This window comes from Chrysemys picta, chromosome 5 (assembly GCF_011386835.1).
Source record: "Chrysemys picta bellii isolate R12L10 chromosome 5, ASM1138683v2, whole genome shotgun sequence".
Lineage (NCBI taxonomy): Eukaryota > Metazoa > Chordata > Testudines > Emydidae > Chrysemys > Chrysemys picta.
Window position 1 is genome coordinate 13,781,585 of NC_088795.1, and position 27,976 is coordinate 13,809,560.

General features: G+C 44.7%; 1 protein-coding gene across 1 annotated transcript in view; it reads left to right on the forward strand.

Moving 5' to 3' along the window:
• Positions 1 to 26,580, forward strand: part of GC (GC vitamin D binding protein) — a 43,312-nt gene extending 16,732 nt beyond the window's left edge. Inside the window, exons 4-13 of the mRNA XM_024108425.3 lie at positions 2,777 to 2,988; positions 5,403 to 5,535; positions 10,695 to 10,789; positions 13,553 to 13,682; positions 16,778 to 16,980; positions 17,755 to 17,887; positions 18,084 to 18,181; positions 18,981 to 19,113; positions 24,148 to 24,235; positions 26,376 to 26,580. Of these exons, the coding sequence (XP_023964193.1) occupies positions 2,777 to 2,988; positions 5,403 to 5,535; positions 10,695 to 10,789; positions 13,553 to 13,682; positions 16,778 to 16,980; positions 17,755 to 17,887; positions 18,084 to 18,181; positions 18,981 to 19,113; positions 24,148 to 24,201 (1,191 nt within the window). The 3' untranslated portion in view covers positions 24,202 to 24,235; positions 26,376 to 26,580. The remainder of the gene's footprint in view (positions 1 to 2,776; positions 2,989 to 5,402; positions 5,536 to 10,694; positions 10,790 to 13,552; positions 13,683 to 16,777; positions 16,981 to 17,754; positions 17,888 to 18,083; positions 18,182 to 18,980; positions 19,114 to 24,147; positions 24,236 to 26,375) is intronic.
• Positions 26,581 to 27,976: the final 1,396 nt, after the last annotated feature.

The window sequence follows — 27,976 nt, forward strand, 5'->3', positions numbered from 1 at the left end:
ATCCATTGTCTACAGCCAAGCTCTAAGATATAACCGCATTTGCTCCAATCCTCAGATAGAGACAAGCACCTACAAGATCTCTATCAAGCATTCTTAAAACTACAATACCCACCTGCTGAAGTGAAAAAACAGATTGACAGAGCCAGACGAGTACCCAGAAGTCACCTCCTACAAGACAGGCCCAACAAAGAAAATAACAGAACACCACTAGCTGTCACCTTCAGCCCCCAACTAAAACCTCTCCAGCGCATCATCAGAGATCTACAACCTATCCTGAAAGATGATCCTTTACTCTCACAGATCTTGGGAGACAGACATGTCCTCGCTTACAGACAACCCCCCAACCTAAAGCAAATACTCACCAGCAACCACACATCACTGAACAAAACCACTGACCCAGGAACCTATCCTTGTAACAAAGCCCGATGCCAACTCTGTCCACATATTTATTCAAGTGACATCATCATAGGACCTAATCACATCAGTCATACCATCATGGGCTCGTTCACCTGCACATCTACCAATGTGATATATGCCATCATGTGCCAGCAATGCCCCTCTGCCATGTACATTGGCCAAACCGGACAGTCTCTATGCAAAAGAATTAATGGACACAAATTTGACATCAGGAATCATAATACTCAAAAACCAGTGGGAGAACACTTTAACCTATCTGTCCATTCAATGACAGACCTGCGGGTGGCTATCTTACAACAGAAAAACTTCAAAAACAGACTCCAATGAGAGACTGCTGAGCTGGAATTGATATGCAAACTAGATACAATCAACTCAGGATTGAATAAGGACTGGGAATGGCTGAGCCATTACAAACATTGAATCTATCTCCCCTTGTAAGTATTCTCACACTTCTTATCAAACTGTCTGTACTGGGCTAGCTTGATTATCACGTCAAAAAAAATTTTTTTTCTCTTACTTAATTGGCCTCTCAGAGTTGGTAAGATAACTCCCACCTGTTCATGCTCTCTGTATGTGTGTGTATATATATCTCCTCAATATATGTTCCACTCTATATGCATCCGAAGAAGTGGGCAGTAGCCCACGAAAGCTTATGCTCTAATAAATTTGTTAGTCTCTAAGGTGCCACAAGTACTCCTGTTCTTTTTGCGGATACAGACTAACACGGCTGCTACTCTGAAACCTATATAAGAACTAAATGTTGTTATATAGTGCCAATGGCTAAGCGGTTTTACAAATCATATTCAGAGTATGGATGAGGAGCCCCAAAAAGGACTGGGCCACATTTCCTGAGCACAGATTGCTGTTCTGTTTTAATTGCGTCTGGAGAACTAAAAACGTTGGTATGACTGATATCTAACAGACCAACTCCTCATGGAAACAGGGTGGCCCACTTCTGCCAATTTAAATACCCATGTTTGGAGTCACACCTGCCTCTTTCCTCTTTAGAGCAACTCCATCATGCCAGCGCCAAGCTTGAGTGTCTGGACTGGGCATGGGCATGTGCACAGATGTGGGTGAGGAATCTTCATACTCTCACCCCAGGCACAGAAGAGCTGCAGACCCACTATGTGGAGGCTACTTCCGCTATGTGGCTAAGTAGCTCTCGATGACAGTTACATGCTCCTAACATGGGACAGAGAATTGGAGGACCATGAATGGCAGATCATCTGCTTCCACCTCCCCAACAGGCCTGCTCTCACCTGTATGTGCCCTGCAGCCTCCTTGGCTCCATGCACTACAGCCCCCCAAATCCTACCTTTCCCTTCTACAGCAGAAATGCGTCAGATCCACTGCCGGAAGACCCTGTGCAACCATAGAGGCAGAATTTTGACACTAAGCAACACAACCACATCCACTTTGAGCTACAGCCTGCAGTCTTCTCACTTAAAACAAGTCAAAGGGAGTTTTGCCTTCATTAGGGCTCCAGAATCCACCCCTTTCTACAGTGATTACCATTAAAAATGGAATGTTTTCCCACAGTTACCACACCCTGGTGTCTGAAATGCTGCAGGTATCTTCTAAGATAGCAGTGTGGTCAGAGAAGGTAAACACTGACTCCGTAACGCAACCACTGTAGTTCTCCTTCTCCTCTTTTCTTGCTTTGCATTGGAGCCCCCACTATTTTGGGGGCTTGCTTTATGCATTAAGCAATTGGGTTTTTTACTGCTGATAATGTAAGACGTTTGGGTCAGATACCTTTCAATGCATGTTTTGTGTTATCTCCTTCTTAGAAGCACCTTGGACATAAGCTGGCTTTACAAAAGTCAGAATTTGGCCGGAGCTACAGTGCTTACCAAGTGATTAAGCAAGATGGTTAACAAAATTCTCACACAACCCATTCATCTCCTTCCCCCCCACCACCACCACCCCTGAAAGTTATCTTGTCCCAGTTCTCACCAGAGAACGAATAGCAGAAGGGGAAATCTCATGTTACTAAGACTGTATTACACTGACAAAGTATACTGTGCTACATTCATGGGTATGCAATGAATTACTAAATAATGTGGCACCAATAAACTCCATAAGTGACTGGGAGGGGTTGCAGCCAGCCCAGAGGAATAAGGTAATGACACTGTGGTTCTGTACAACATATCAGTGCTTATGTCCCCAAGATGAGGTATCCCCAGCCCAACCACCACAGAGCCCGCTTCTTTGAGCTGTGTGCAGAAGTGGATTTCACCTATAGAAGGAGGTGATGTTTTACTTAAAGAATGTGAAAACTGTAATTACTGCTAGACTGAGAACTTGGATATTAACGTTCTCTCATTTCCGTTCCTTCCATTCCACCTTACCCCAGTCTTCAGCTCTGTCTGCCAAGTCCTGTGATGAAAACTCTCCTTATCCTGATCACCCAGGGATTGCGGCTTGCTGTACCCACCAAGGGTTAGAGCGAAAGCTCTGTCTGGCCGCCCTGCACCAACCGCCCAAAGAGTTCCCTACATACATGGAGCCATCAAATGAAGAACTCTGTGAGGCCTTCAAGAAGGACCCCCAGGATTTTGCAGATAGGTAAGTGTAACCCACACACCTGCTGGGTGAGGTGTTCTGTCCCATCTAGTGGCACTGAGGAGAGAGGGAGAGGGAGAGATAGATGAGTTTACTCTAGTGCCTTAACAGCCAGTTGGCTTGTAGCTCATGCAGTAGAGGCTCATGTTTTAAACTCCAGAGGCCCCAAGTCAACAGATTGTCTCCATGAGATTCTGTTTTTTTCTCTCTGACGAATGGTTGGGATGCAGACAAGTGGAAGTGCTATTAAATGGGCGTTAAGCACTGGATAGAAGTTTATTTTGTGTGCTTTATTGTCTCTGGCTCCTGCCTGGATGCACAAGGCTGCAAGGGTACACTCATCATGGGGCAGAAAGGACCATGGCTTAGCTGAATAAAATATTACATGGTGTAGCAATAACGTTCTTAAAGACAATGGAGTCGGAGTGTCCTTCTGGGTGCTGTGCGATCTGAAGAAGGGTCTCTGTGGTGCCTCTCAGCAATGCAGTTTTTAAGAGTATCTTCTGCTTGGATTGTAGTAGTTGGGGGTCAGAAGGCACCATGAAAGGCTGCGTGTCTCTTGGTTCAAGAAGTTAGGACTACAGACACTCCCTGACTTATGCAAGCGTTCCGTTGCGGAACGCCTTGCGTAACTCGAATTTTGCATAAGTCGGAAACGTATCTCCAACCATTACACACACACAAAATACCCTCCTATTTCTAGCTTACGGAACTTCTTCCGTAAGCTTGGATTTGGGTACGTCGGGTTTACATAACTCGGGGAGCATCTGTATTGTTTGTTCTGACTCATGTGGTGGAGAGATGGTGGGAAAAGTAACAGGGGGGAGGGAAAGCGGAGAGCCCTTTGTAGATCCTGAATCTCTGACTTATTGTTGCATTCCTGGGTTCTCCTGAGGGACTAACATGGGGACTCAGGGTCAGATTTTCAAAGGCGTTTAGGTACTTAAACCTGCAGATAGGCACCTAATACAAATGAATTGCAATGCCTAGCTGAGTCCGGTATCTATCTCCCATTGAAATGAATGGGAGATAGGCCCCTAAACCAGGTAGACATTTTTATAAATTCTGCTAGACACCTATCTGCATCTCTAACCCCTAAAATCTGGCCCTGAATCTCTCTGTAGAGATTGATAGTAACATTTCTTTTTAGATGCTTTAGAGAGAGATTTTCAAAGGTACAACAGTGATTTAATCCCACAACTCCCACTGACTATCAAAAGTATTTGATTGTCTTTGCAAATCTCTCTGCAAATCTCTCCCTAGACACATCAGTGTGCGAATGAGTTGTCTGATGTTAAGTACCCAAGTTTGCCAACTTTGGACTTATCCTGCTGTTTGTTGTTCGATTTATGAATACATTTACTTTTATGATTTCTTTCCTTCTCCTTGCGCTTGCTGTTTAATAATCTAAGAAAATGTAACCAAACTACAAGATAAAGTGTCCAATGTGATTGCCTGTCAAGGAAGCAACTGTCTCATGCTCCAGGGATAAAAGAGAGATCCATTAACTCTGACATTTCACCCAAGCAAAACCAGGGAGAATTTGGAGCTCATGTACTATATTTAGGGCCACCTCTGTGTGGGTGCACAGCTAGGCTGGGGAGAGGATGCATCCCTGTAACACACAGAAAACAGCAACAATATGGCAGTAAGTTGTGTGGGAGAGGCAGTCAGAACTACTGCCCGCACTCACAGGCCTACAGTGGATAGGAAGGGACATGACCATAGCTCCCCTGTTGGCATTATGCTTTATACAATCATAATGTCTCCCTCCATATGACTTAGGCACTACAGAGTCTCTCCTCTTTCCTCTCACTCTGCACTCCATTGATGCACAGGGCCATAACCTAGCTCTACATATTTATCTTTTATTGCTAGCCCACCTAATTCGCTCATCAGGCTTGGCAGATGCCAGTCATGACAAAAATGCAATTTATTAAACCATGTATTAATTTATCTGAAACTAATCAGGATGCTACTAAACCAGCCAACATAATAGTTCTTATACCATGGCAGTTATGAAGACTCCGTAAGGTCAGGCTGACCTTACAAACTGTAATGATCATCAAAAAATCCATACGAATAAACAAACTCGTTGGAGTATTTCTGTTCTGATCTCAGTTAGTGGAGCAGCGACTCATTCACATGGGTTTAAGCCCATTTTTGTGAACTGGTTTGTGTGGGCAGACTGCTATATGTTCATGGCTACCACCATTTTAAAAAAATGGAAAATAGCATATGTTACATTTTGCAAAAACACTGGGGTGGGATTTTCAGAAGCCCAGAAGGGAGTCAGGTGCCCAACTCTTTGAAAGTTATTGACTTTCTTCAGGAATTAGGTGCCAGATTCCTTTAGATGTCTTTGAAAATCCCTCTGAGTTAACAAATCCTCCAGCCAAGTACTGTCTCTTTTCTAGGTTTACGTATGAGTATTCCATTAACTATGGACAAGCCCCACTGCCAATATTAGTGGGTTCTATAAAGAGTTACTTGTCCATGGTTGGAACTTGCTGCATTTCACCACGCCCTACTGTGTGCTTCTTGAAAGAGGTAAGTGTGTCCCGCCTTCACTTGCTTCCTGCCAACTTCTACAGCAGAACAAATCTAAAACTTTTTTTTTAAATTGTCTCTTCTATTGGGTCTTTAATCTTGATACAGTCCCTATCCCAGTGGCATGAGTGTGTGTGTGTGTGTGTGTGTGTGTGTGTGTGTGTGTGTGTGTGTGTGTGTGCAAAATGCAGCACCATGCATCATAAGTTATATGTACTGTATAAAACGGTGATGGAGTGTTACCTTAGAACATTCAGGGTGCCATTTGGAAGGCTACCAAAGGATGTAGCGATTCAGTCCTGGCATCCACTTGACGTTTAATCATGATTAAGCTGTGTGGCTCTCGCCAGTTTTGCTCCATGAGGAAGCAAGGGAACATTTGCTCTGCATTTGATCCCCTGGGGTTTGCACTCCTTTAATATGTACTTGTTGAAATCAAACCCCAACACTCCAAATGAAACTCAGCTAAAACCATTAAGTTCCACACCAGGACCTTGCTAAATCATGAATTTTGATAGAAAATCTAAATTTGTCCAAAGTCCACTCCATAACATTTCACACCACTCTCGTCATCTTACCAACTGTCTATAAGATGCTGCCACACATGATGAAAACGAGCTCAGTAAGGGGTTTGATTGCAACATAATCAAAAAATATCCCTCTTATGTAAACCTCAATCTTGTCACACTCAGTTGTCTTTGAAGGAACTCAAAGGTGAAATTGCAGAACTACTAACTGTCGTCAGTAACCTATCATTTAATCAGCTTCTGTACCAGATGACTGGAGGATAGCTAATGTGACGCCAATTTTTAAAAAGGGCTCCAGAGGTGATCCCAGCAATTACAGGCCTGTAAGCCTGACGTCAGTACCAGGCAAACTGGTTGAAACTATAGTAAAGAACAATATTGTCAGACATATAGATGAACATAATTTGTTGAGGAAGAGTCAACATGGTTTTAGTAAAGGGAAATCATGCCTCACCAATCTACTAGAATTCTTTGAGGGGGTCAACAAGCATGTGGATCAAGGGGATCCAGCGGATACAGTGTACTTAGATTTTCAGAAAGCCTTTGACAAGATCCTCACCAAAGGCACTTACGCAAAGTAGGGTGCCATGGGATAAGAGGGAAGGTGCTCTCATGGATTGGTAACTGGTTAAAAGATAGGAAACAAAAGGTAGGTATAAATAGTCAGTTTTCAGAATGGAGAGAGGTAAATAGTGGTGTCCCCCAGAGGTCTGTTCTGGGAACAGTCCAATTCAACATATTCATAAATGATCTGGAAAAAGGGGTAAACAATGAGGTGGCAAAATTTGCATATGATACAAAATTACTAAAGATAGTTGAGACCCAGTCAGACTGTGAAGGGCTACAAAAGGATCTCTCAAAACTGGGTGACTGGGCTACAAAATGGCAGATGAAATTTCATGTTGATAAATGCAAAGAAATTCACATTGGAAAGCATAATCCCAACTATACATATAAAATGATGGGGTCTAAATTAGCTGTTACCACTCAAGAAAGAGATCTTGGAGTCATTGTGGATAGTTCTCTGAAAACAACCACTCAATGTGCAGTGGCAGTCAAAAAAATGAACAGAATGCTGGGAATAATTAAGAAAGGGATAGATAATAGGACAGAAAATATCATGTTGCCTCTATATAAATCCATGGTATGCCCACATCTTGAATACTGTGTGCAGATGACGTTGCCCCATCTCAAAAAAGATATATTGGAATTGGAAAAGGTTCAGAAAAGGGCAACAAAAATTATTAGGGGTATGGAATGACTTCCGTATGAGGAGAGACTAATAAGCAGGGCTGGCTCCAGGCACCCGCTTGTCAAGCAGGTGCTTGGGGCAGCCACTCCGGAGAGGGGTGGCACGTCCAGCTATTCGGCGGCAATTTGGCGGATGATCCCTCGCTCCGGCTCGGAGCGAAGGACCTTCCGCCGAATTGCCGCCGCAGATCACGATCGCGGCTTTTTTTTTTTTTTTTTGTCTGTTTGGGGCGGCCAAAACCCTGGAGCCGGCCCTGCTAATAAGACTGGGACTTTTCAGCTTGGAAAAGAGATGGCTAAGGGGAGATATGATTAAGGTCTATAAAATCATGACTGGTGTAGAGACAGTAGATAAGGAAGTGTTGTTTACTACTTCTCATAACACAAGAGGTAGGAGTCACCAAATGAAATTAATAGGCAGCAGCTTTAAAACAAATAAAAGGAAGTATTTCTTCACACAATGCACAGTCAACCAGTGGAACTCCTTGCCGGAGGATGTTGTGAAGGCCAAGACCATAATAGGGTTCAAAAAAGACCTAAATAAATTCATGGAGGATCGGTCTATTAGCCAGGATGGGCAGGAATGGTGTCCCTAGCCTGTTTGCCAGAAGCTGGGAATGAGTGACAGGGAATGGATCACTTGATGATTACCTGTTCTGTTCATTCCCTCTGGGGCACCTGGCACTGGTGTTACCAGATGTGCCAGTTACTTTGGGGTATGCTAATTTATTAGGGTTAGTCTTCTTGGGGGGGGCGGGGTTCTGTAATTCTATTAATGTACTGCTTGTGTCACTTGTGTGTTCATATGGGGCTCTACTTCTCCCTTCTGCAAGTCCACTCCCAATGGAGCTATCCTGCAGGACCTAGGTTCCCCAGGGCTGGGTTCCTTCAGCCCCAGAATCAGATGAGCACACACACACACCAAGTCTGAGCGGACTGGGTCAAGCAGCACTTTCAGTTGCCACCCTTATATGCCACAGGTTCAGCACGTCCCTATCCCCACTTTCACATTACAATTGTTCTGGTAGTAACCCACTTGATGAGCAAATCCCTCAGTATTTTTGTGCGCTACAGGGATCTTTAGCTTAGGTAAAAGAAGTGTTGCTGCAGAGCGAATGGGGAAGCTAAAAAGACAAAAGAGTAAAGTTCAGCGAGACGGACCACACATCAAACAAGATATAGCTGAATAATGTAGAGTCTTTCTATTGCTATGGAGATTCACTGTAATACACTGCACAATCCCTTAAGGGAAACTACGAGAGCATGCAAAATCATTTCCTTGGTGTGGAAAGGGAGCTAGGAAATTAGTGAGGTGGGAGAGACGTTTACTATGCCACTGGTACCAAAAAGGGGGTTTGCTCTGAATCAACCTCCATACACTGTCTCGCTGTGCAGTTCAGGAAGATCGCATTTAGGGTCTATAGTTTTTATTTGGTTTCCTAGCATCACCATGCACCCAGATTGGAATAGGGTTTGCTGCTAATGCAGTGGAGGCAGGTGCACCAATTCCCTTCGCTTTCAGCCTGTCGGGAAATTAAGTAAACATCACAAACATGATGTTCATTTCCTACTAAGTGGCAGCTGCTAATCATCACTCTGGTCATTTCCAGCAACCTGGAAAACTATTTTATATGTTGAGAGCCAATTAGTTCCATTTAGCTGTTTGAAAAGAGGGAAGGAAGCAAAGACAACCAAACTGTTGAATTAAAGGGATCCAGTGGCAATCCTGAAGTTCACGGTTTGGCTTGCTCAGTATTAGACATTTGGAGACAAACCTTCCGCTGGTGTAAATTAGCATTGTCTTATGGACCTCAGTGGCACTGTGCCATGCCACACACCAGCTGAGGATCTAGCGTGCGATGGTTAGCAAGCCAGAAAGATTGTAAACAATTATGGCTGAAACAGGACTATTTCCAAAGCTGAAGTACCAAACAGAAAAGTATCTATTATTCATGAGAACAGATCATATCATCTAGCTCTGACGTGCCATGCAATGTATTTATTGTAGCCATGTGCAGCCAGATTTGCCTAAGAACAAGGCGTTCTAGTCTTTAGCTAGCACGTGGAGCCATGGCACATGAAGGCATAAAATCCAAGAACAAGGGGAACAGGTTTGAAGCGTTTACTGCAGTAGTTCCCAAACTTTAGCAAATAGAGAACAATTTCACTATTGAAAGGAGTTGCACAAATCTATGTCTTCATGGTGTTCTGATGGTGCTTCGTGATGTGTGGGATACAACCCTGCTTCAGTCTGTCCCACTTCTGGCTGCTGGGAAGGAAGAGTCGTATCTTTACTCTCGCTCTGCCTGTTGGGTGTTGTTTCCACTCTTACCTGAGAGAGAAGAAAGGTTGGGAAATGGATTTCAGTGGGTCTGACGCTACCAGATTCTCTTGATTAGAGTTCCCTGCTCTGGGTGAAACATGCATGTCAGTAATATTGGGCAGCACTCCTATATCTAGCACACCACAAGCTCCAGTCCAGAGCCACAGGTGGAGGATCACTGCTGTGAGCTTCTCAGCATGGAGATCAAGATCTCCCAGGGCGGGGAATCACAGATTGGTGAGAGGGGATCACATATTGCTAAATACTAAAGCAGGCCTGGCTAGATGAGAGATGGTCCTGGTACGGAAGCAGAGATCCCAGTCTGTAAAAGATAGAGAAGCGTAAGTTTGCAATTCTAAATAAAAATAAAGAGATTCAGAAGTTAAAAGCCACTTTTGAAAAGGAGTGAATTACTAGGAAGGGAACTGCCAAGTTAACACATTTCAGGCCTGAATTTCTGACACTCCTCAGGACAGAGAAGAGGGCAGCAGTTCGTCAGCATTGCAACCAGTAAAAAAGGTATTCATGACAGGAAGAAGGGGCTCCAGTTGGAGTACCCCAAGTGACCGGACATCTTACATGAGCCTAAGGACTATATACCTATCTCCTTGATCCATCACAAAACTGAAGGACCACAAAGGATAGCCCAGGGGTTCTCAAACTGGGGGTCAGGACCCCTCAGGGGGTCACAAGGTTATTACATGGTGAGTCGCGAGCTGTCAGCCTCCACCCCAAACCCCGCTTTGCCTCTACCATTTATAAGGGTGTTAAATATATAAAAAAGTGTTTTAATTTATAAGGGGGGTTGCATTCAGAGGCTTGCTATGTGAAAGGAGTCACCAGTACAAAACTTTGAGAATTACTGTGATAGTGGACAGCTAGGAAAACTGTCATTGCAGCATTGCTTGGTACTGAACACCATTGAGAGTTAATGGGGATATTTAGACTCATTTAGGATAATAAACTGAATGACACACTGACTGATAGGAATGCTCCGGTAGACTACAAGTAAAGGAGTCAATCTGTGCCTAATGCAGTTCTTCTCCTTTCTGTTCCAGAAATTAGAAAGAAAGACTCTATCCTTACTCACCACCATGTCAACCAGAATTTGTTCCCGCTATGCAGCATATGGGAAGGACAAATCAAAGTTCAGGTACAAAGGCAATACTATATGTTCAGAAGTGAAGGTGTTTCATATTTGAATTTCCTGTTTACTGTAAATTTGTAATAAGATTCAGCAGGATTTGAAAAATAAGTGCACTATTGTATTCTGTGGAAAAGTACTGTATTTGGTAGAGGTACAAAGCAACCAGTTTAACCTATTACCATTCTTTTGTAGCATGTCAGAGCTGTGAAATCCTTGTTTAGATGGGCTCTCATTCAACCCAAGATTATTTCAACTGACATGGCTAGAGATCTCTCTTGTATATGGTTGGTGGAGTCTCACATCCAATTAGAAGGGTGATCAAGAGGCATATACTGTTTCTACTCTGTAGAGATGAGAAAGTAGATTGGACTTTCGGCTTTGTAGTGGCATTGCGAACAGCGGGGGTGGTGTTTGTGTACTGAACACAGAGAGCAAGATATTAATGTTCTGGGCTCTTGATTAGTGCCGGAAGGTGGGGTAACATAAGAGTACAAGAGTGTATCAAGGATAAAGGTGGCAAGTGCTCATATATACTCTTGGTTTCAGAGTTAAATTTGGGTATGGAGCCATGCCTCTGGATTTCCCAACTCCAGCTATTTAGGCCAACATCTTCAAATGAGATGTCTTAGGTTTGGCCCTTTTAATTAATGTGCTGCTGAGCGCCCATATGGAATCACAAGTGCTCAGTGCCTGTGAAAATCAAGACCACTTATTTAAGTACTTACACAGGGAGGGAGGTACCTAAATTTAGGCACTCATGCTTGAAAAAGTTGGTCTTTTTCTTTCCCAACTACACCATTTTAATGAGATTCTTTTTGTTTAAGGTATGCATCTTTCAAACCATCAGTCCATCTTTAGAGAGGGCTAAAGTATGACATCTCTACTCACTTGTGCCTGAGCAATGACTGAGTTATCATTCCCAGTGACTGCACAGGGAGCTTGCCAGAGTAGAACAATATACTACATAAGGAGGAATTGGCCCAGTGATCCTTGTTTATGCAAGCATGTTAAGCATTTCAGTCTTCCAGTTTGTTATGGTGCACTCCCCATTAGAGCAGCCACTTGCAACAGGGCATAATGTTGCAGGTATCCCCAGTTACAGCCCCTTCTGCTGGCCATCCCCATCTGCGTGGGTCTTCCACAGCCTGGCACTCCAGGCAAGTCACCTAAGAGTTCAAAGTTCAATCCCCTTTCAGGGCACTCAAAGTCCCAACTCACCGTTCTTACTGGACTTCTCTTCAGTTCCCTGCTCCTTATAGCCTCCCCCATACAGAAGCCTGCCCTGCGGGTCTCTTCTATTCTTTAGTCTCCTTTCAGAAGACCCAGGCCCAGGATGGTCTCCCTGGCCCCTTGTTCCAAGGGTCCGCCACAGTAGTTAGCTCAGTTTTTCAGCCATAGACAACACCAAATTGGTGCCTTCCCACACAGACAAATACTACTGCCACTACAATCTCTTCCACACCGAGCTCCCTCAGCCTGTGTAAGGAACAGCAGGTCTATACACAGGCCCGCAGGGTTGCCAGGCAGTGAACACCACCTCCACACTGACACCTGTTACCAGCTTGTGCACCCCAACCCATGACCCACTGCAGACACCAACCCCAGGAAGTCTCACCTCTAGGGGTTTGACAGATAACAGCCTCATGGCACCTGATTGTCTCCCCAGAGGCATGACGGAGGCACGCAGGGCCTGGCTGGGGCTCTCGTCGCCGGGCAGGAAGAAGCGTAATCTGGCCCGGGGGCCCTGCTGGGTGAAGGGGGAGCCCATGCCCCCAGCTGCCCCCTTCTGGGCTCCCCCTTCGCCCAGCAGGACCCCCCAGCCAGATCACGCTTCTTCAACCCAAAGGCCATTCCAGGAAGTGTCTAGGCAATAATGCAGAGCGCTAGCTGGCTGCTATGACCACCCTACCTTCTCTGTTCCTGAACTCCCAGTATTGATTTTGAATCTTGACCCCTGTTCAAACCCTGGAATACCCACATGGCCCCCGATACCTGGTATTGGCCTCAGCCTGATCCCCAACCTGTCTCTAGCTCTGTCCTTTGGCCTGTCTCGCTGCCTGACTATTGACACTGGTACTTACTCTGAAGCCCAGCGGTTGTGCCTGCCTACTGAGTTCCTGACACTAGTCCCACCTACCTTCACCCGGGATCCTGACAGCCTGCTTTTAAGGCCCAAGTGCCTGATGGATCACCACCTAACTCAGCCCAGGAGGCAATCAGTCATTCACCCCACTGGTGTGGGTTGTGTTTCTAATTGAGGTTCTTCCCTTTCTCTAGCAGGTGATGGTAGGGTGACCAGATAGCCAGTTTGAAAAATTGGGCCGGGGGTGAGGAGTAATAGGAGTCTATATAAGACAAAGCCCTGAATATCGGGAGTGTCCCTATAAAAATGGGACATCTGGTCACCCTAGGTGGTCACCTAGGTGGGGAAACACCATCACATTGCTCTTCTATTTTTAGTCCGTGTTTTAAAAAGCCGTAAGGTATATGCGGGTCATCTTAGTAGGTTGAGAGCTAAAGTATTTGCAATAAAAGACTTTGTTGCCCTTCTCTGCTCCTGGTTCAACATTCAATAAAGAATATACAGTATTTGTTTTTTCAGACCTTCGGCAGCCATAGGATGAAACAAGCAAATCTCTTTTTAGTGACTCATGTTCTAAATTCGTGGCACTTATCCTACAAATATCAATGGACAGGACTTAAGAATGGTAGGCAGACTTTGGAATGGCTAAAATACCTAACTCCATTTTGCATTTTGTGACTGTCTAGCGTCTTAACGATGTTTGCTCAGAAGATACCCTCTGCCTCGTTTGAGGACATTTCCCCGCTAGCGGAAGCCTCTGCTGAGGTGTTTTCCAAGTGCTGTAGTTCCATGGCTGAAGACTGCATGCAGAAGGAGGTAGGAATCCCAGAATTCTAGACAGAACAGACCTCTTAAGTCACCTAGCACAGTGGCTCTTCACTTTGTTGACCCCACAAGCCAAAAAAATGGCCCCAAATGTCATGCCACAAAAGCTTGTGGGATTTGGATCAAAGGGAGAAACAATGGGAGGCATTGGAATGCTTTGAGCAATAGGTTGGGCATACTGTCGGGTCCTGAGGACTTGGGCATAGGAATTGTGGGGATGCTCAGTGGGGCTGGCAGGGGCCTGATACTGGGTGGGGGGTTAGGAGCCTAGGGGATGGTGGGCTGCTGCTGAGGCTGTCTCCCTTCTCTTCTCCCACCTCTGCCTGCTAAGTACTCACTTCAGTGAGTGCTGCTTTGGGAGGCTGGCTCTGAAGCCTCTAGAAACACCAGGTTCCCTGTCCCAGAATTAGGTTCTCTAGGCAAGTGGGAGGAGGGGAAGGTAGAGAGCTGTGTAGTGACTGGGTTGGGAGGTGGAAGAGGGATAAGGTGGCAGGAGCAGCAGAAGAGGGAAGAGAGAGAGCAAGATGTGCTCCCTGGATCCTATAAACCTCAGGATTTGGCTTTTTTTCCCCTCAGTCCATGAAATAAGGGTCACACGCTGTAGACTGAGAAACACTGACTTAGTCTAGCCTCCTTGCTGGTGCAGGATTATACCACATTGTACGCTTGGTCGTGCTTTGGTGCAGTTTTGTTTAAAATGTCTCAAGTAGTTGAACTTCCACGACCACTTCCCTTAGAAAATTCTTAGGAGAAGGCCAGAGTTTGAAAGTATTTGGCTGCCCAATGGGAGTTAGGAACCTAAACATCTTTAACAATCAGGCCTGAAGTGCATAAACTTCATAAGTGCTATCATTTCATTCTTCAAAGGGGCTTGGTTTGTTTCTGCTGCTTATTCCCTCTGGGTTTCTTTTCTCTTAGGGCATGTCTACACTTACCGGTAGATTAGCACTGCAGCGAGTATCGATTTAGTGGGTCTGGTGAAGACACGCTAAATTGATGGGAGAGCACTCTCCCATCGATATGTGTACTCCACCTCCCCAAGAAGCATAAGGGAAGTCAACAGGAAACGCTCTCCTGTCGACACAGCGCAGTGTAGCCACTGTGGTAAGTGGATCTAACTACATTGACTTCAGTTACATTAGTCACGTAACTGAAGTTACGTAAGTTAGATTGATTTACCGCGGTAGTGTAGACCAGCCCTAGTTTCAGATGACTGTATTAATTATAAAGACCTCTTTGAAATGGGATCTCTAGAGAGTAGCATGAGTGATTCCATTTGATTTCCCATTTCATGTATTTATTTCTGTATTTGTAATTGAGTTTTCAAATCACTAGCTAATTTATTAGTATAATAATCACTTGTGCTGCTAACTGTTTTCCCTATTTCTTTATTTTCTCTTCCTCATGGAAGAAGAAGTTAGCAGATGGATTTGATAGGTGTCCATCACATTGCTGTGGAGTATGAGTAAATACATCCATTGAAAATTCTTTTATTCGGTTTCAATATTAACTCACCCATTAGTTTCCCTCCTAGGCAGTAATGTATCTGTGGGGGAAATGTATCAGAGGGGTAGCCGTGTTAGTCTGAATCTGTAAAAAGCAACAGAGGGTCCTGTGGCACCTTTAAGACTAACAGAAGTATTGGGAGCATAAGCTTTCGTTGGTAAGAACCTCACTTCTTCAGATGCAAGACTTGCATCTGAAGAAGTGAGGTTCTTACCCACGAAAGCTTATGCTCCCAATACTTCTGTTAGTCTTAAAGGTGCCACAGGACCCTCTGTTGCTTTTTGTTGGGGAAATGTCTTCCTAACCTCAGTCTTTAGGCTTTATGTCCTAAAGTTTGGGGATTAATATCAGTTCTACTGTTTTATCCTAAATAGTCAAATTATGGATGATATTCTTATTCAGATTAACAACAAGGAGTCTGATGGCACCTTAAAGACTAACCGATTTATTTGGGCATAAGCTTTCGTGGGTAAGAAACCTCACTTCTTCAGATGCATGGAGTGAAAGTTACAGATGCAAGCATTATATAATGAGACATGAAAAGAAGGGAGTACCTCACATTTTCAACAGTGACTAGTGATCTGGGATATCACAATTTTGGGGTGCCCAACTTGACTCTTACGGGGGTCTCAATTTCAGAGAGTGAGTGCTCAATGCTTTCTAAAAAAAAATCACCTTGATGGTATCCCATGTTGGGCACCTAAACATGGAGGCACCAGAACTCACAAGTTACTTTTGAGTATCTTGACTTCAATGTCTAATCTCTTCTAAAATCTACTCGGCTTTTACAATGATGCCTTGTGACAGTAACATCCATGTGTGCAAACAAAGTTGGCTCTGACTGATTACTGTTAAGATGATATGATAAGCATTTGAAAACTGACATGTAACCCTGAGCATTGCACCCAACCTTGCATTCGAAGTCCAGTACCAAAGTTCACTAGCTGGACTTTGTGATGTTTGTGGCAGATAGAAAAAGTTAAGCCAGTTTTCAGAGGCTACAAAAGCCAAAGTCATGCCTTTTCAGTATCTCAACATCAGGAATTGGTTCTGATATTGTAATCCTTCTACCATGTGTTTTTATTGTTTGACACATTGTCATTTTGAGACTGTTTGGGATCTGGAGTTGTTTGACAGTACAGAGGTAAATTTATCTCCAGCTTGTGCAATTCACTTAAGGTCTTATGAACTCACTTGTTTTTCTCACTCTGAACTCCAGGAACTGGATCCAAAGCCCAGGCAGTAACTGGAAATGCTGTTGTTCCAAACACAACAGACTTCTTATTAATAATAGATAAGGCACTGGAGGAATGACCACAGGGCTGGAAGTCAGGCGGTCCTGAGTAGGAATCATAGCTCTGCCACTGACTCACTGTTTGGCCTTGAGCAAATCATTTCACCTTCCAGTTTGTTTCCCCATCTGTAAATGGGGATGATAATATTTATTCACATGCCTCCTAAGGGCGTAGTGGGAATTCAGTGGTCGGTGTCTGCACACTGCTTAGAACAAGTAAACCATTGTAAAAATGCCAGCTATCCCTATACTTCAGCCCTTAAACTCATTGCTGTCTTCTTTATAGTTATCAGAACTCACCACAAAAATCTGCACTAAACTATCATCCAAGGACGAAAAATTTTCTGATTGTTGCAAAGGAAAAAATCTCCTGAAAAACTACTTGTGCATATATTCACTGAAACCTCCTAAACCCCCTCAACTGCCGGAAATCCAAAGTCCCACAGACGAACAGCTGTGCACGAACGATGGGAGCCATCCAATGGATCTGTACGTAGGCTCATTGCCTTCCTTCCCCTAGCCCAGACAGAACAGTGGTTCTCCCTGTCAAAGCAGAGTCTTAGTTTCAGTCTAACACTTCGCAAGAGCACTGGGTTAATTGCCTTTGGTTTATGATTATTCATATCATTTGTATGTCAGCAGCATCAAGAGGTCCTCATTGCAACAGGGCCCCATCATGCTTCGTGCTGCATAACCCTAATAAGAGACAGTCCCTGCCCCAAAGACCTAACAATCTAAATAGACAAGACAGATAGAGTGGGGGGGGGAGAAGGAAGTATTATGATGTGAACGGAGGCACAGAGAGATTAAGCGACTAACCCAAGGGAGTTAGTGCCAGCGCCAGGAATATAACCCAGATCTCCTGAGTCCCAGTCCTGTGCCTTAACCGCAAGACCATCCTGCCTCTCTTCAGGAATATCACCCAGCAGTTCCCAACAGGATCAGCGTCCCATTGTGCTTGTTGCTGTACTGACACACAAAGAGGTAGATCTTCAAAGATATTTAGGCAACTGGGTATCTCTGGGGATTTGGACCAGAGTCCCTTCCCCCAAAGAGCTTACTTCCCATTGTAATTATTTTTCTTATTATTATTGTATCAGGAAATGTTAATAATGTAATACACACTGGAGAAATTGGTATTTTTGTAGTTGCAAGATCGCATCCATCTAAAGTTTGTCAGTAATGCTGGAATGAGGGATCTGTTTTCATCCTATGATGAACACACAAACTAGAGGGTACCATGTTTTTCTTCTCCTATTGCAGATTCACATTTGAGATAGCACGAAGGCAAACCAACATCCCAGAGGTGTTCCTAAGTAAGGTGTATGATGCTACACATAATCTTGTCAATGGATGCTGTACCGGTGCGGATTCCATTGCTTGTGTCTCTAGCAAGGTAACAAGTGTCATATTTTTCTCTCACATTCACATGCCCTCTGCCTTGCTCTTAAATTTCTCCTTCCCCTAAAATCTTTCCCAAACTTACACAGAGCTTGTATGCGCCAGCCACAGCTAGCGGATCAGTACAATGCATTGTGACAGACAAGGAGATTATTTGATTATAGAAATATTCCTTTCTTTCTGCACTGCAGAGGCCACAGCTGAGAGGGGAGATATTAAAATTCCTAAAAAATGCCAATGAGATATGTGGAGAATATAATTACCTGACGTTCCTTGAATTCAAACAGAGGTAAGAATTAAATTCTACACATTCCTGATCCTCTACTACTCTTCTACTTCCACCATTTGCTCCTAAAGCTTCTCCTCCATTCTTGACCAATAGGGCATTGCCTACAATATGTCCTGAATATTCCTACGCCTTTTTAAACAACTTCATTTCAGCTGTGTCTTTGCCCCTTCTAAGTTCACTTTCTACAGATGTTCTAGTGACCAAGTTCACAGGCACGAGTGTTTTGGGAAACACAGAAGTGTGACATGCGTCTGACGAACTGGGTATTCACCCACCAAAGCTTATGCTCCAATACATCTGTTAGTCTTAAAGGTGCCACTGGACTCTGTTGCTTTTTACAGATCCAGACCAACACGGCTACCCCTCTGATAGAAATGTGAAGTGAATAATGGCGGATATTCACAGAAAGCAGATATATTTGGACCAGAAACCTCACTGAGAATTATGCTCCTCAAATCACAGCATAGAAAAAGCCCATGTGACCTGTGTTCGGCCAAAAGTGCTCGAAATTAAGGGATGTGTAAATTAGCTGTGGCTCAGAGGTGATTTCTCTTGAAAGGGGACAAGGCAATGACTTCTTCTGCCCGCTTTAGTTTTAAGGCAGGGCTGCTAGTAGCTGAGGTTGATGGTGGGTGCAGTGAATCAGGCCCACTGAGTGCTGTTCTGTGCTCCTTAGAATCAGTGAGCGTTTTACCATTGATGTATTTGTACGTGAATTCAACAGATCAGTGTCATTTTTTGTGCTTATTCTGTCACTAAAGTGTCCTTTAAAATCTGACCTGTTGCCCCCACATTGCAGACTAAAAGAAAGGTTCAGCAAGACTATGCCTGATGCAACCCCAGCCTCCCTTACAGAGCTGGTGGAGCGGAGAGCCAATATCGCCTCCACGTGCTGTATTATGAATGCACCTCCAGTGTACTGTAGCTTGAAGGTAAAGTGCCCTCTCTTTCTCTGCTCTCTTCAGTGATGTTCAGTGGATGTTTATTTGGTTGTCATCTGTCATGTGACTCCTCCTGCAGCTGCTACGACTCTGCATTTGGGGTCAAATCCTGCAAATCATCACACAGCCCAAATAGCAATCTTTTGTATGATGAGGCCATGAAGGAGAGAATCTCCCCTGCCCCTAAGGTCATGGAGTCCCTACACTTCCATAGCTTCCTTGCTGATTCCATCTCTGCTCTGGAAGGCCAGTGACCATTGGATGCAGGTACCAGTGGGTTCTCTGGCCCTGCATCCTCTCCTTCCCAGACCTACCCCATCTCTTCCTGATAGTTCCTGCAGAACTAGCACCCCTGAATGGCCCCTCCAAAGTCCTTCCCAGGGTACTACCTCCACCCTTAGGACAAAAGCCACACTCCTCCTGGACCACCAAGCAGGGTGTACCCGGGAGGAGAAGCTCCCTTATCCTTTGACTGGGTGCACCACGCACTGCCCCTATGCTGCCCACACTCCCCCTCACCCCATGCCCACCGGAGAGTAGTACTACAGCATTAGCATGGGCATGATGGGGGCTATGCTTAGCCTCCATACAGGGACCCAAGAGAAAGAACACTCCTGGTGTCCTCTCCCTGCATTGTGGATTTGTTTAGCTGGGCACAGTCTAGCCTGCTTTTCAGGATACCCACTGAATGTCTGATTTCAGGACAAGAGCAAGGCTTGGGCGAGTTTGGGTGGAGGAACTGCTCCAGCAATATCTGATAATAACAAGGGGTGATGTTATCCTCTAGGTGGCACTTATGGCTGGTGTCCAGACAGCACCCAGCAGTGATCACCTGGTGATTAAGACCTCTTGACTCAACTGCTAAACTTAATGCTTCTTACTTTCCTGGCAAATAGCCAGTAGCTCTACAAATAAGCCATCTTTATCAATGACCTGGAAGAGAACATAAAATCATCACTGATAAAGTTTGCACATGACCAAAAAATTTGGGGGAGTGGTAAATAATGAAGAGGACAGGTCACTGATTCCGAACTATCTGCTTGATAAACTGGTCACAAGCAAACAATATGCATTTTAATATGGCTAAATGTAAATGTGTACGTCTGGGAACAAAGAATGTAGGTCATGCTTAAAGGATGCTTGACTCTATTCTGGGAAGCAGTGACTCTGGAAAAGATTTGAGGGTCACAGTGGACAATCTGCTGAACATGAGCTCCCAGTGTGATGCTGTGGCCAAAAGAGCTAATGTCATACTGAGATGTGTAAACAGGGGAATCTCGAGGGAGGAGTGGAGAGGTTATTTGACCTGTGTGTGGCACCGGTGTGATCTCTGCTGGAATACTGAGTTCAGTTCTGGTGCCCACAATTCAAAAAGATGTTAATAAATTGAAGAGGGTTCAAAGAAAAGTCACAAGAATGCATCCGACGAAGTGGGCATTCACCCACGAAAGCTTATGCTCCAATACATCTGTTAGTCTTAACGGTGCCCCAGGACTCTCTGTTGCTTTTTACAGATCCAGACTAACACAGCTACCCCTCTGAAGAATGATTAAGTGATTAGAAAACCTGCCTTATAGTGATAGACTCAAGGAACTCAATCTATTTAACTTAACAAAGAGAAAGTTAAGGGGTGACTTGATTATAGTCTATAAGTACCTCCCTGGGGAACAAATAGTTAATGGACTCTTCAATCTAGCAGAGAAAGGTATAACATGAACCAATGGCTGGAAGCGGACACTAACAAATTCAGACTGGTAATAAGGTGTAAATTTGTAGTGGTGAGAGTAATTAACCATTGTAATAATCTACCTAGAGTCATAGAGGATTCTCCATCACTGACCATTTTAAAATCAAAGCAGAATGTTTTTCTAAAAGATCTGCTCTAGGAATTATTTTGGGGGAATTCTCTGGCCTTCGTTATTCAGTAGGTCAGACTAGATGATCCCAATGGTCCCTTCTGGCCTTAGACTCTATGAATATATGTGACTGCATTATGTTTCTCCTGGTTTTGGAAGGAATTGAGTATGCCAGTTCTTGGCTCGAAGCTTGACAATTTTACTGTCACAAATATAGGGGCAAAGCTCGAGCCCAACATTCTGGTTTTGTTGCCTTTTAATGAGAAATTGCCTGAGTAAAAACACCTGGATTTGGCCCATATCAAGTCAAACATAAGCAGACAGAAATTATTTAAGATCTTGTTCATCACACATACTCTGTAAGGCCCCAATTCTGAAACTGGCGCCATGCAGGGAGATCCCTGAGCCCACATGGCACCTCACTGAAGTCCCGGGGGCTCCACACAGATGAAGGGGGTATGCTCACCCATAAAAGTTGCAGGATCAAGGCCAGAGGTTGGGAGCAGTGAGTGGTCAGAGTCTTGCCTTTGCATGGTTAGGAGACAGCTCAGAGAATGTCTTCCATCTGCCCAAATACACCCCCAGCAAAGCTTGGTTAATCTCTTGACCTCTTGCATCCAGAAGCACCAGAGTAGCAAGCTAATTTGGGAACTCTATTTATTTATTTATTTATTGCCAACTGACAGAATTCTAGCTGGTGATAATCTGTCCACCTTCATCACACCTTTAAGTGACCGCACAATAGTCAAACATTATATATTCCTTCAGTTTAGCCCATTGTTCCTGTTTGAGTTCATTGTGAGGTCTTGGAGGATAAACTACAACAGCCCAGTCAGTTGAGCGGTTTATAAAGTCCTTTTGGTTGATCATTTTTCCATGTGTGTATCCTCATGGCCCTCTCCTGGAGTTCTCCTTCCTGTGATCACTTTCGCATGTCTTTGATTTAGTAGGAAGTTGCCAACCAATTTCCCTTCTATTCCCTAATTCATACTGCTAAAAAATTACTTTTTCTGCCTCTTTTTGTTTTATGGCTTTTTTTTTTGTCTTCTTGGCAACCATTTAAAATTGTCTGGGTATTGATGAGTATCCAGTCTGACAGGAGGACTTCCACAGTCCTTTCACGTAGGAGCTGAAATTTAGCACTGGATTGCCACTTCTTCCCCATACACATGAAACACAGGCCTAAGTTACTCTCCATTGGTTGGGGCGTGTGTGTTTTTTTAATAGGATGCCTTTCCCTGGTACGTCTGACTTGTAAAATCATATAGACCCAAACGCTGTAGCTAGCTAAAAGAGCAATTTTTAGGAGCTTTAAAATATACAATTGTTATGAGCAAGAGAATGGGCTTTATTTTAGGGTCTAGTGTGTGGTTGGGTCTGTTTCTGTTATATAGTAGTGTTTCTAAATCTCCCTGCATTCTCAGAGAGTACTTTGGTTTTCCTGACAGCTTTTTCCCTTATTACTTTTTTGGCCAAACTATGGCCTCGTAAGTAACGACTACTTATCTGCCCTGAGCACAGGGCACCCAATAGCTGTGCTGTCCTGTGAGCACACCAGGCAGTGAATTGTGATGGAGAGTCACAATTCATTTCCTGGTTCCCTCCTTTGGCTCAGGTGGAAAGGGGCCGGGGTGGACAGGGAAGTAATCTGTGAGTGATCAATGCCAATAGTAAATTATTTCCCTTCTGCGTCTGCTGAGCTGCTCCGGTTGGGCAGATTCAAGGGTCTCCCTGCTCACCTGCTTAGGAAGGGAGGTAGCAAAGCTGTTCTCCTCACTGTACTGTGACCCAGACAGCCTGTGCAGTTGTTGTGTAAGGGGATGCCTTACCACCTAATCCAATCACTGGTGAGGTCTCCATGTCCCCTTGTGTTTGAACCAGTGTTCTGCGAAGCGTCATTAGCTGAGTTAGATTGTAAACACTTGGGTGCTTGGATCTCCTCTCTTCTGTGTTTGTGTAGCTCTGTTGCACTTTTCTGATGCTCTATAACAATAGAAGCGTGCTCAGAATAAACGATTCTCCTCATTGTCAGTCAGTCTGTTTTGTGTAGGATTTCCTGTTAAGAATACACAGTATTAAAATCACTTTGAATAAATATAAGCATTTCTTCTAATAGCTATAACCATCCGTCCTCTTTGTTACATGCTCTGTAGGTGGATAATTGCCTCGGATGCATTTATGCTTCCCCAGTGAGCATGGGATGCAAACTAACACTGTGGTTCATTTTCTGCTAGTAGAGCCTCACAGTGAGGGACAGAGACAGGTTCTATGTTTCTCTTTCCAAAACAGTCTGTCAAAAACCACAAGTGGAGCTGATCAGTATTTGCTCCTTTCGCACATCTATTGCTGTCACACCAGGACGCTGAGGCTCTGGGTTATTAAAGGCTGCATCCTATAATCTAACTAGACAAAAGCTAGCGGGGGGGGGGGGGGGAAGGTATTATTATTTCCAATTTACAGATGGGGAACTGCAAAACAGAAAGATGAAACTAACATACCCAAGGGCACACAAGAAGTAGACCCTGGATTTCCTGAGCGCCAAGCCAGTTCCTTAACCACAAGGCCTACCTTCTTCCAGTACTAGAATAGAAGGTCACTAGTCAGGCAGATCATCCATTTTGTTCATAGAGCATGATATTGCCCAATCAAGAGGGCCAGTACCTCACATAGGCACCGCTTACTTCCCTCAAAATAGAGCTTAAATGGGAGTTAAGTGACACATAGGCCTGGCGCTGGGCTCTACAGAGGAGTGAATTTCATCCAGAGTCTACTATCAAATTCCATCACAACCAAGAGTCTGGCTTGGTCCACACTGGGGCGGGGGATTGATCTAGGAAACGCAACTTCAGCTATGAGAATAGCGTGGCTGAAGTCAACGTTTCCTAAATCGAACTAAGTTTACTTACCGCGGGTCCACGTGGCGCAGGCAAGCTCCCCCGTCAACAGCGCTTCCTCCTCTCGGCGAGCAGGAGTTCTGCAGTCGACGGGGGAGCGCTTCTGGGATCGATTTATCGCGTACAGATGAGATGCGATAAATCGATCCCAGAAGATCGATCTCTACCCGCCGAATCAGGCGGGTAGTGTGGACCTAGCCTCTCCTTCCAACAGTCCTTTATTGCTTTTTAAATAGGCTACAGAATAATAATGGAATCTTTTGCCTCATTTTCAGATTAACGCTGAAGTTGGACACACATGTGACCACGATTCCTGCACGTTGATCTAGCTGTGGAAATGCAAACAAAAAAAAACCTCCCTAGGTAGGTGTCAAATCCAACATGGACTTTGTATGCAGGCAGTTTATAGTGCGGGTTTTAATTGGTAAATGCTCTGTGGGACAAGGACAGGACTGCTGAAGACTGAAACTGCCTGCTGCTATTTGTCAGGTCTTTACACAGATTGGGAGAATTAGAGAGCACAGTAAATGAATTGCTTGCCTTGGAATGGTGTTTAGTGCAATTAGTGTGATTTTTTAAAATCCGCTTTTAGGCTTAGTCATTATAGTTTGAGATTTAAAAATGTATGAACATTGAGTACACATTATGTGGTTTAGTATGTATCACTAAGGAATAAGCCCTGTCCCATCCCCCACCAACACTGAAGGCCCCTGGCAGCTAAACTCGAGGACTTGGGTTGAGCAAGGGGAGTGTGATTTGGAGTGGGAGCTTAATCCTGCCTCTCCTTCAGTGCTGGTGAACCGCACTGGTGAACCGCAATACATTCGCCCAGGGCACCTGGGAGTCGGGGAAGGACAGTCACAACAGAGCACTGCAGAAGCTAACTAGAGTTATAACTTGTGTGCTGCACATAACTCAAATCCTGTCCATACACAACGTTCTTCCACAATTCGTTGGGAGAGAATTCATAGAGTGGCTCAGCTTACTGCAAGTGCTAAGAAGCATGGGATGTGCCCTAGAAGTCTTCGTACCTCATGTCAATGAATACAGTGCCACCCTGGATGCAGCAACTCAAGTATTATTTCAGTGTGGCCATTCTCACTCAAGCTAGGATAACTCAAGACCAGTAACTGAAGTGTACGTAACTTAAGTGAAGTCTGCCATGAAGACATAGTGAGGGTAATGCTAAAGAGGAAACTGATCTATGGGGTCAGATCCTCAAGCTGGTGTAAATCACTGTAGCTCCATATAATTCAATAGGGTTCTACCAATTTACATCAGCTGAGGAATAACCATCGTTGTTGTTCTGTCACAATCCTGACTTGAATCAAGATCTTTCCTGTCTTCACCAAATGTATTTCTTCACAGGACTGTATTATTTTTAAGACTTAACATTTATGTTCTGAAAGGGACATAACATAAACAATGTGCTTGGGTCATATTGTTCCTTGTATAAACACAAAAAAACCAGTTCTGATATTTTTTTTCTTTTGATCATTTTGCTGACAGAATGCAGAGTTTGCCAGGAAGCATTTTGAGTCAAGAGTCATCCAATCAATTGACTGGTTGAGTTACTTAGAACGTAATAATCATTCTTTCCACCTCAGTCTATGTGATTGCATGTTGGAGAAAAACAACCGTTATTCTTTGTTCCAGTCACTATTTTACTTGAGATCGGCCCAAACTTAACCCCTGCTCCTAACGCACCCATACTTTGGGGAAGTTTGTATCCTAATCCAAACATCATGGCTCAGCTCAATGTCTGCCTTATAATTATTTTGATCATTTGTTTAGTTTGACTGATAAGCTAACATTGGAAAAAACCAACAGCAGAAAGAATTTCTAGCCTGCTTTGATCCTGGTTTAGAAGCTAGACTTAATCCGGATTTAAAAGCAATGATTAGCACCTTTACTGATCTTTACTAGTGTTTGTTCAATCTTTCATCCAGAGGTTTCAAAGCCTTTGTAACCAAAGAGGAGGAGAAGGAGGTGTATAATTTTTACCAATGGGGATAGAGAGGGTAAGTGACTGGCCCAAGGTTGCAGAGCAGAACAGCCGGGAATAGAACCTAACTTTCTCTATGAGGGTGACAGTTTTTGAAATGAGAGGTAAACATGCCACACTCTCCATTGTTAATAAATCAATTCTCAAAATTGGCAGCTGACGTTTCAGGCTGGGATTCTCAAAGCTGCCAATGGGAGTTAGGCACCCAAATCCCAGTAAATTTCAGGAGGAGTTGCATGTCTAGCTTCCACTGATCCCTTTGACTATTTCTCCCCTTCATGCAATGTTTCATGGGCCTTTTACAGAACTAAGCAACGTATATTTGATACATGGAAATCCTTTTTACACTTTACCCAGCAAACTGTACCAGCAAGTTCCTTTCAGCCCTACAACACTGCAGTCCAGGTTACGTGAGAGAAACAGAACACTTAATGAATTCCTTTGGATTACTCATTTCTGTAAACATCATAACCTTTGGTAATTGTTTCACCTTTGTAGGCACAAAGTGAAAACAGCAATTAAAAGGAAGAATGATCCTCCATTCATGGTGATGCATGAGGACCTCTGCTTTTCCTGAGTCACAAGAACTAAGAGCTTGAATCAATCTCACGGCCTCTTATCTATTACTACAGCAATGTGACCAGTGTATATTGCACCCTCAATAAAGGCTTCATGAGCACCTCCTTGCAGGTGATCAGGTTAACACAGGGGCATGTTTAAATGGAAAATCCATACTTGCAAACACTGAGGCTAGGTCTACACTACCCGCCTGAATCGGCGGGTAGAAATCGATCGCTCGGGGATCGAATTATCGCGTCTTGTTGGGACGCGACAATCGATCCCTGAATCAACGCTCTTACTCCACCAGCGGAGGTGGGAGTAAGCGCCGTCGACGGGGAGCTGCGGAGGTCGATTTTGCCGCCGTCCTCACAGTGGGGTAAGTCGGCTCCGATAGGTCGAATTCAGCTACGCTATTCGCATAGCTGAATTTGCGTATCTTAAATCGACCCCCCCGTAGTGAAGACTTGCCCTGAGATGAAGTCTCTTTTCAGTTAGATTGGACCAGATCCCCACTGCTATACAGCAGATCCCTGACTTCAGTGGAGCTACCCCCATTTATACCAGCTGATGATCTGACCCAACTGAGGACAGAAGTTCTCTTTCCAGTTTCCATTCCAGCTTTCACCAGAACTTTTGTCATGGAAAACCATTTTTTATTTTAACAACTCAAGGGAAAACAGAGCGTGTGACGGGGCAGCTGCCACTCACTTTCTGGCAAAGGGTTAATAGCAGCCCTTGAAGTGGTGGCACAGAACCCAGCCAATCAGAGGCTTAGAAGCCACCAATCAGGGCCAGGCTGGGCCCTATAAGAAGGGCTGCAGGGCAGAGAGGAGCTCAGTCTCTCCCTGGAGCTTGAGGGAGAAGTACCTGGGACAGAGCAGTGCTGGGCAGGGTCAGGGGAGCAAGCAGAGCTCCAGCCTGGCTGGCTCACAGACTGCAGCCTTGATACAGGGGCCGAGTAGTGCTGGGGCTATGGGGAAGTGGCCCAGAGAAAGCAGGTAGCGGCAGAGGGGAAGGAGAGGCAGTGAGCGGCTGCCGGCTATAGGGTTCCTGGGTCGGGGCCCAGAGTCGCGGGTGGGCCTGGGCCCCCCCCTCCCCTTTGCCCCATTGGCTGCCGAAGGAAGTGGCCAGCCAAAGGACTGCAGTTTGCCCCTGAGCAAGGGGCTGGACTAGGGGCTGCAGTTTGCCACTGTGGCGAAAGGCCGGGCGAAGGACTGCCGGTTCCCCCGGAAGTGGGGAGACAACGGAGTCGGGGTACAGATAGCAGAGACAGTGGAGCAGTGACGGAGAGTGAGACACCACAAGAGGAAGGTGCCCTACTGATGGACAGAGCTAATTCAGTGTCAGGAAGGAAGCTCAGCCTGTATTCTGAAACATGTACATATTAATTGCTACAGCAACCAATGCCGGTCAAGGAGCCGTACAGTACTGAGTTCCCATTAGACTTTCTGAAACCGATCCCTAGCAGGACGTGACCTGTTTTGTGCTGTCCCACCATTGCAAAGCAGTCATAAAGCAGTGGATTGACCATGGCAGAT